Source organism: Petaurus breviceps, unplaced genomic scaffold (genome assembly GCF_028583685.1).
Source record: "Petaurus breviceps papuanus isolate PSGF00001 unplaced genomic scaffold, PetGlider_PUasm1.0 229, whole genome shotgun sequence".
NCBI lineage: Eukaryota > Metazoa > Chordata > Mammalia > Diprotodontia > Petauridae > Petaurus > Petaurus breviceps.
Window position 1 is genome coordinate 37993468 of NW_027185903.1, and position 9829 is coordinate 38003296.

Here is a 9829-nt window from a genome sequence, read left to right on the forward strand (position 1 = left end):
CCCCCCCCCACTCTCCTGGAGGGTGAGATACCCTATTTAGTGTGTATTTCATTCCCTCCTCAGGCCAAATTCAATGGGAATAAGGTTGACCCATTCCCTTTTGCCTTCCTATTCTTCCCCTCCATTGTAACCCTTTTCCCTTGTCTCTTCTATATGAGATAGTTTACCCCATTCTGTCTCTCTCCATCTCCTCTCATTATATTCCTCTCTCACCTCTTAATTTCACCTTTTAAGTATCATCCCTTCCTGTTAAATTGGTCCTGTGCCCTCTATCTATGTATACCTGTAAACATATATACACACATATGTATTCGTATATAGACCTACCCTCATATATAGACATGCATATATATATTTCTATTCCCTTCAACTACTGAGAAAAGTTTCATAAGTTACAATTATTGTTTTTCCATGTAGGAATGTTAATAGTTCAACTTTGAGAAGTTTCTTATGATTTCCCTGTTTACCTCCTCATGCTTCTTGTATCTGAATGTCAAATTTTCTATTCAACTCTGGTTTTTTCCAGCAAGAATGCTTGAAAGTCCTCTATTCCACTGAATGACCATATTTTCCCCTGAAACATGATACTCAGTTTTTCTGGGTAGGTGATTCTTGGTTTTAATCCCAGCTCCTTTGACCTCTGGAATATCATATTCCAAGTCCTTCAATCCCTCAGTGTAGAAGCTGCCAGATCCTGGGTTATCCTGATTGAGTTTCCACAATATTCAAATTGTTTCTTCCTGGCTGCTTGTAATATTCTTTCTTTAATCTGGGAATTTTGGAACCTGGCTATAATATTCCTAGGAGTTTTCTTTTTGGGATCTTTGTCAGGAGGTGATTGGTGGATTCTTTCAACCTCTATTTTGCCTTCTGGTTCTAAAACATCAGGGCAGTTTTCTTTGAGAACTTCCTGGAGGATGATTTCTAGGTTCTTACTTTGATCATGGCTTTCAGGTAGTCCAATAATTTTTAAATTCTCTTTCCTGGATCTATTTTCCAGGTCAGTGGTTTTTCCCATGAGATATTTCACATTGCCTTCTATTCTTTCATTTGTTTGGATGTGTTCACCAGCATCTTGATTTTTCATAAAGTCATTAGCTTCCATTTGCTCCAATCTAATTCTGAAGCAATGATTCTCCTCATTGAGCTTTTGAGATTCTTTTTCCATCTGGCAAATTTGGCTTTTTAAGGCATTCTTCTCCTCATTGCCTTTTTGAGACTCTTTTGCCATTTTAGTTTGTCTGTTTTTTAAGGTATTATTTTCCTCCGTCAGGCTGTTGACTCTCATTTCGTAATTTTCTTGCATTGTTCTCATTTCTCTTCCCAATTTTTCCTCAACTTCTCTTATCTGCTTCTTAAGGTCCTCTATGGACTGTAACCAGCTTGTATTTTCCTTTGAAGTTTTGGTGCAGGAGTTCTGACTTCACTGTCTTCCTCCTGTTCCATGTTTTGCTCCTTTTTGTCCCCAAAATAGGAGTGTAATGTTAGAATCTTCTGTCTGCTTTGTTTCCTTTGCCTGGTCATGTCGCCACTCAGTCACTTTGACCCCTGGGCTTTTTGCTACAGTAGGACTCTGCCACCAGACAGAGAAGCTTTCGTCCCAAATGCTGGGGTTTTCTCAGCTGCCGGAGGTATTAGATGGGTGCCCTCTCTGAGGTCTCCACATGCTCTGGCAAGCTGGACACACACCCCAGGACCTCCACCCTAGACTGCAATCCAGATCCAAGCAGGTTAAAGCAATAGCAATTACCCCTCAGACTAGTGTTTGGTCCCCCTACACTTTGCAGGCCAGGAGCTGAAGTTGCCAGGTGGCACTGGCTGGCTGTGCCGGGTGTCTCAGCGGCTTCTCACCCTAGGGGCAAAAGCTATGCACTCCCACTTACTGGGTCCCATAGTCCAGACTGCACTGACCTTTCACTTTGTTCTTCGCATCTATATGTTGATAAATCTGGAAACGGCCACAGCTGCTGCTGATCTGGGGTCCCTCCAGCAGGCGGCTGGTCAGGCCCGCCCTAGGGCTAAAGCCCAGAGCACTGAGTTCTCTAGTTCCTGCCGGCCTGCTGGGCTGTCCTCAGCAGGAGGTCAGCTTCTCTTTGTCATTTTGTGGGTTCTGCACCTCCAAAGTTTGTTTTTACATGGATTGGGGAAGGTGGAAGCCGGAGCCACAGGGAGGTCCTGCTTCTACTCCGCCATCTTGACTCCGCCAAAAGTTAAATTTTTAAATGGTCTTGCTAATTATAATGATTTAATACCATTATTAACTAATATCTCAGGGTACAATATTCATTTAAGGATGAACTTGATCAGGATCTAACCATTAGGGATGTAAATCCACATTTCAAGTAATCTTGGTAATTAGATCAGCTTCTTGTCCAATCTGATTAGATCACATTGTTTTTCTCTTGTCATGTGGCTCATGACCAAAAAAATAGAGCCGTTAGCCCCGTCATGTTCTTGTTGTATGCTTGTGCTCACTTGATTAAAATTATCTTCAATCTGCGGTTTCTCTGCAGGAGTCTTTGTAAGCTACACGCCTATTTTGTGAGGGTTAGTTTAGTTAAAACTAGTTGTTGTAATTCATAAACCCACTTAACCAGACACACATAAATGGCAGTACATGGCAATTTTTCTGAAAGTACACAAATGAGGGAGGGTGCTACAATTAACCCCTTTGTGTCATGGTTTTCTTACTCCGCCCTTAGAATGATACTTCACATACCTTAACTGACATGGAACCATCTGACATATGGGCTAAGTGTCTAAATATTAAATGTCACTGAATCTTCTTTTTTTTAAAGAAAGATAAAATACATATAAATAGAAGTTTTAATATCTTTTTCCCACATCTCTATGAATATCTCATGGGGTATGTGCACTCCATTTTGGAAAACCACTGTTCTAGACAACAGGGAGCCATTGAAGGTTTTTGAGCAGGGGAGTTGCATTCAGTTCAATTAAACAATTATTAAGTTTCTAATATATGCAAGGTACCATGTTGGGGGCTGGAGATACAATTCCCAAAAGATTCCTTAAACTCAAGGAGCTAATATTTAGTGAGGGGTATACAATATGAATATAGGTACCTAAACAAATGGACAGCTAGGTGGCACAATGGATATAATGCTGATTCTGAAGTCAAAAAGGTTCATCTTCTTAAGTTCAAATCCAGCCTCAGACACTTATTAGCTGTATGACCCTGGGTAAGTCACTTAACTCTGCCTTATTTCTTCATCTGTAAAATGAGCTGGAGAAGGAAATGGCAAACCACTCCAGTAACTATGCCAAAAAACAAATAAACAAAAAAATAAAACCCAGAAAAAACCCCAAACAAACCCAAATGGGGTCAAAAAGTCAGACATGACTGAAAATGACGGAATACATAAACAAAAAGTGACACGGTGCTTAGAGTGTTGTACTTAGAGTCAGAAGACACAAGTTCAAATTTTGACTCAGATACTAGCTGTGTGACCCAGGATAACCTCTGTCTGCTTAGTTTCTTCACTTGTAAAAAGGGAATAATGGTACCTGAGATAACATTTTTAAAGTACTTAGCAAACCTTAAAGTACTATATAAGTGCTATTTATTGTTATTAATTACTATCATTATATAATTCCCCCTTAGGTCCCACTCACCCACCTAACACTGACACAGGTTGGGACCCCAGAGGGGTAGTTTCTGTATAATGTCAGGGCTTTAAGAGGTTGTTTTTTTCATTTTGGAGGGTGGAAGGCTGGGCAATTGGGGTTAAGTGACTTGTCCAAGGTCACATAGGTAGTAAGTGTTAAGTGCCTGAGGCCAAATTTGAACTCAGGTCCTCCTGACTCCAGGGCTGGTACTCTATTCACTGCGCCACCTAGCTGCCCTTAGAGAGTTTTTAAAATTTAATTTTTTTCAAGAAAAATCTATTTTCTCTTGCTCTCACTTTTCATTCCCCCAATTGGGAAAAAAAAAAAAGATAAACAAAACTCTTGTAACATATATGCATAGTCCAGCAAAACAAATTCTTTCATTTACCACATCCAAAAAGTATGCTCCATTCCAAGTTTGTCATCTCTTTATTGCTCTTATTCAGTCATTTTAGTCATGTTTGACTCTTTATGACCCCATTTGGAGTTTTATTGGCAAAGATACTGGAGCGGTTTGCCATTCAGCTCATTTTACAGAAAAGGAGACTGAGGTAGACAGGGTTAATTGACTTGTACAAGGTCACACAGCTAGTTAAGTATCTGAGGCCAGATTTGAACTCAGGAATAGTCTTCCTGCACCATCCAGCTGCCATCTCGTTAGAGGGTTTTAAAACAAAATTCTTCTGGGAGTGTATGAGGGGAAAAGATACTGGAACCCTGGGCAAGGCTTCCTATAGGACTGCTAGAACGCACAACTTATTTTTCAGTTTTGTACTTCCTTTATCCCAGTTATACCACTGGTACATTCGGCCTTGCTTCTAACTGTATTCTTTCCAGTTAAGATTGGCCTACTGCTTGCTGACATTTACTTTGAATTCCTTTGTGCCAGTCCCCTTGGGCCTTGTGATTCTGGCTTTGCCCTCTCTCCTTTCATTTATTCTACCTTTTCTTTGCCTTGGAGTCATTTTCAAAATCAGTGTCCTACTAAGATCTGTGCCTTCTTTCTTGTTTCAGCCTCTGTCATACTCTTCTCCTCCCCTCACTTGACACTCCAGTCAAACAGAAGTACTGTCTGCCTCCCCCAACCCTAGTGCCTCTTGAATTCCTATCCACCTTTTAATATGCAGTACTGTGCCATCTCTTCTGGGGAGCCTTGCCTGATGCCCCCAGTTGCTAATTACTTTCCCCCTCAGACCCTCCCAGAAACACTTTGTTTTAAAACTTTCTAAAGACATGAAGAATTCAGGGTACAGATAGAGTCTTTTGACATGTGCAATGAGGGAATTTGTTTTGCTTGACTACTTATAAGAGTTTTGTTTTCATTTTTTTTTTCCAAAAGGGGAAGGGAAAGTGGAAAGAAGAAAAATAGAATTTTGTTCACTGAAAAATAATTTTTAAAAACTCTTTAAAGCACTTAGATGATATAATGTGTTATAGTTATTTGTATTGGTGATTTTTTTATACCATACACAATATTGAGTTTCTTGAAGGAATTTACAATAACCATTTTTATCAAAGTTTTATATCTCCCCCAGATCATAGCACAACCCTGTATACAGTAAGTACATAAAGATGTTTGTTGTATTGCATGTGCTATATTGGTTGGTTTTGCTGAACTTTTTTTTTTATTCTTTATGACAAGGGATGGCTGGGGAGGGGACAGAAAAGGGGCATAGATTTCAGAAGTAGAGCTGATGTAAAAACAAAAACACCCCAAAAATTGTCAAAGGTTTAAAAAATAAATATTTTCTGTATTATATTCTGGCTGGAACTTTTATGAGGCCCATATAACAGCTCAATAATTTCTTTCAGCTTGAGCTGGCCAGGGCCCTTCTTCCCTCTCTGACTTTCACCTCTGCCCCTTTCTTCCTGCTTGCCCACATGATCACATCCTGTCCCTAGAAACATTGTGTTCTGACTCCTTCTTTTATCACTATTGCTTCCATGGGAGGTTGAGCTAAAAGACACATGATGCCATGTGGAGAGTGATAATAATAGAAAAAGAGGCATACAAGGCAGCAGGAGACATGTTCTGATCCTACCTCCCTAATTGTGTATATGTGTGCTTAATTGTGTGTATGTGTATGACCTTGGGTGAAAACCCTTTCTGGGACTCAGTTTCCTCATTGATAAAATAAGGCTATTGGAAGAGATGATCTTTGAGATTCCTTCCAACTTTTGAATTCTGGGATTGTTTATTTTTCCCCATGTAAGGCCAAGAGTGGGATGCCCATAAATCATACCGTGTAATTTATGTAATCCGCCTAGTATAGTCCACCAGGAACAGATCGGGATCTTAGATTGCTGATGGTGGTGGTGAGCTGATGGTCCTTCTTTCTCTGAACACTGTCCTACCCCAAAGGGCCATCATTGAAGTCCCCAGCATCCACAGGAATGGTACAAGGGATGAGCCTAAAAAAGTTTCCTCATCTGTAAAAGGAAAGGGTTGGGCTAGATTGCCTCCAATGTCTTTGTAGTTCTAACTCTACGGTTCTGTGAAAGCCTCCAAAGCAGAGGACCGTTGAGGCTGGGGCGGTGGGGGTGGGGTAATGTCCAGTAGAGTACTTAGATATTCATTTAAAGATGTGTATCCATTGCTTACTGTGTATTTGCACTAAATGGAATGGGGGGTTGTTACAAAATACAAGAAATAATCACTAAACTCAAGATGTTTACATTCTAGTTGGGAAGATAAGTTACACTTCTACAAAAAGTTAAATCACAGAAAGCATAGAATTTCACAGTTGTGACAACTGACCTCAGATATGATATAATCTCATATCCTCTTTTTGTAGATAAAGGAACCAAGGCCCAGGCTGATATAAATCATGCAGGTTTGCTTCAGAGATAGGAATAGATCCTGGGACTTCTGATTATTAGGGCAACACTTCTACAACACACCATGTGCCTGCCTCCCATCATGTTATAAGAGTTCCAAAGGGAGAGGTTTTAAGGGAGAGATAAGTCTTGAGCTGAATTTTCAAAGGTGGGTAGGATTTCGCTATAGGGAATAGCAGGAGAAGGGAATTCCAGGTGGGTGACATAGCATGGTCGAAGATACTAAGGAAGGAATTTAAACTCTGGGGCACTAAGGAGATTGACCTGTTCGAAACCTACCAGTTTAAGTTGAGGAGCAGTAGGAAATAATATGGGAGGAGTATGTTGGAGTTAAATTATGGAGACCTTGAATGCCAGTTTAAAGAGATTGAACTTTCATCCTGAAATAGAAGGAAACTCTTGATGGTTTTTTAGGTGGGTGTGAGACATGATTTTAAAAATAATATTTCTGGATAATTAAGGTGATGATGTATAAGGATTGGGGTGAGAAGACATTGCAGAATTGTGAGGCATTGTAATAATGAAGGCATAAAGTGAGAAAACCTTGAGTTGGGGTGTTGGCATTGGGAATAAAAAGCAAGACAGAGGTAATAAAGAAGGGTTCGACAGGATTAAGGAATTGCATGTAGGTAATGACAAGAGAAAGATTAATAGTGAAAGGTTAGTGAGGGAATGGGAGGGTAACTGAAGAATGATGCTATCATTCAGGAAAAATAAGGAAGTCAAGGAACATGCTGACGCAGAACAGCTTTTCTTGGGATGGGAGGGTCACAAATGTCCAAAACAACTTTCACATCCCTGGTAGAACATTAGCCAACGCTCAACAGGCTGCATCATGGCGGGGGAGGGGGAGGGACTACCTTTGATTATGTTTCCATTTCATTTTATTATATAATATACTGTTACTACAGGAAAGTAAAGCTATAAACATATATTTTAAGTAAGACATTCACTTTCAGTTTTTTCTTAAAGAGGTGATAGGCTTGCCTTTGATTATCCATATTCTTTAATTTAGTCTCCTTCCAAGAAACAACATAGATGTATAGAGCAGTTGGCCAGGGGTCCTAGGAGTCTGTAAGCCTTGAAAAGAGCCAGGGGGAAGCTAGGTGACACAGTGAATAGAGCACCGGCCCTGGAGTCAGGAGGACCTGGGTTCGGATTTGGCCTCAGACACTTAACACAAAAACTAGCTATGTGACCTTGGGCAAGTCACTTAAACCCAATTGCCCTCCAAAAAGCAAAAAAAAAAAAAAAAGGACCCAAGCTCTCTGGACTCTATGAGGACGGAGTGAGCAACAGTTGCTGGACACTCTAACCCACCTGGCCAGCATAAGGGTGGGTCATCTTCATTTACTCTGCATACACACTCTGAAACCTAGTCTGCAAAGACATTAATCTTTGTCTATTACCCAATTGCCCATTAGAGACTTTCAGTGGGTATACTGAGGCCCTTTGCCCTGCTGGGTTCATTCCACAATTGAATTCATTCTTTCCCAGACCCAAAGAGCTGTGTTTATAACCCCTAGAAGAAAATTATTCATCTGAATTGCTGAGCACACCTTTGTACACTGTTGGCACCTTCTCTCCTGTGCTCTAAACAATAGGAAGCCTATGGGGAGAAGTCCTGACATGCACAACATTTTCCCTTACGCCTTTACTAACCCTCCCATTCCCTCACTAACCATGCTATTGTCCTTTTCAGTAAGTTTGACTTCACAGCTGTGAGGTGGAGTTGTTTTTTAAAGTTCTGATACACCCTGTAAGAGACAGCCTCTGGTGGAACAAATATTTTTAGTGTTTCCACAGAAAACATATTTTTAAAGTTTTGTTAATTCTTTTTGTTTTTCAATAACAATAAGTCTGAATATTCCCATTTCTTCTTCCTCTCTGCCCTTATTCCCAGAATAAACCTTTCCTTATAATAAAGAAAAAGAAAAGGTTGAGCAAAACCACTAGACATATCCAATCTGACAGTGTATGCAACATTTTGCCCACATTTGCCCACCCCTTCAGCGAAAGGACAAAGATGCCTTTTCCTCATTCCCTTCCCATCAGGTTTGACATGTGTCTCCTTTACAGTACATGAAGAAGCCAAGGTATTGCTGGGAGAAGAAAAGAATGAGGCCTTTGGGACTACAGGAGGTCAAGATTGGACATCACGATTACATAGTATTTTGTTTTGTTTTATTTTATTGTTATTGTTTTATTTGTTTTACTTATGCAAAATAAATTTCATTAAGATGATAGTAATTTTAAAAGACTTCAGGATACTGCAGAAGTAATGGTTTTTATATATTTATTATTCATGCAGTTCTGGTTGTCACTGGTCCAGTCTGCAATCTCCCCCATTCTCTGAAGTGTCCAGAGGCCCATTCTTTTTTTTCCCCAGCAAGCACTTGGCTCCATCATGCCCTGTCCTGGCTCGTGTTACTGAGACTACCACTTCCCCTGGTTCCTGGATTCCTTACTATCCAGCTTAGTCTACAGCAGAGGAAAGATTCAAACAGCTTCATTTTCTCCTTTGCCTTGCTTCCCAGAAAAGAGCAAACAATCTTTTGTATATTTTAAAAGGGTTTACAGGGGACAAGTCACTAGACCAGAGGGGCTACCATAGCCCAACATGGGGAAGTTTACAGGATAAAGATCTTAAGTGAGGAAAGCTGGTCTTGCATGCCACCTACCAGAAATTTGGCTTTGTTTTTCTTAGCTCTTTCTTCCTTCCTGATCAATCTTTTGTTTGGACTTGTCTTTAGAGGTCCTCATGGTTCTTATTGAACCTCGTTCTAGTTGGTGGGTTGGGTTTGGCAGGGGTGTTGGTACCACAGGCCTCTGGAGTCAGCTTCCCTGAAGCCTTAAGGCAAACATTAGAGTTCAGAGCCTAAGGGCAGCTCTTCTCTCCTTCTGTTTGCCCAGTTTAATGTTTTCTAATCAGGTTTGGCCTGTCTCCTTTACCCTAGATTCCTAGGTGTTGGAGGGGGAGAGGCTCCTCTTCTTTTGGGAAGTGGGGGAAAGGAGAAAGTCAAGATGTCTGAGTCCTTCCTCTGACATAAACTAATTTGGATGGCAAGGAATCCTGGAACCAGGTGAAGAGATGGTCTCAGTGCCACAAGGCAGGACAGGGCATGAAGGAGCCAAGGATGTGCTGTAGGAAGAAAAGAATAGGGCCTTTGGGGCTACAGTGCATTGGGCCTCAAGGCACCTCAGAGAAGGGGGCCGCTGGGGAAAATACAGACTGGACCAGTTAAAACTAGAACAGGATGAATAATGGATGTACAACAACCATTCCTTCTGCAGTATTTTGAAATCTTTAAAAATTTTTACTAATATTTTAATTAACCCCCTTGAACTTGAGGTCTCTGCCTCC

The 9829-nt window shown here is 40.7% G+C and overlaps 1 protein-coding gene across 1 annotated transcript in view; it reads left to right on the forward strand.

Annotated features, from left to right (window-relative positions):
* Positions 1-8728, forward strand: part of SLC38A9 (solute carrier family 38 member 9) — a 171293-nt gene extending 162565 nt beyond the window's left edge. Inside the window, exon 13 of the mRNA XM_069096498.1 lies at positions 8545-8728. Within this exon, the coding sequence (XP_068952599.1) occupies positions 8545-8694 (150 nt within the window). The 3' untranslated portion in view covers positions 8695-8728. The remainder of the gene's footprint in view (positions 1-8544) is intronic.
* Positions 8729-9829: the final 1101 nt, after the last annotated feature.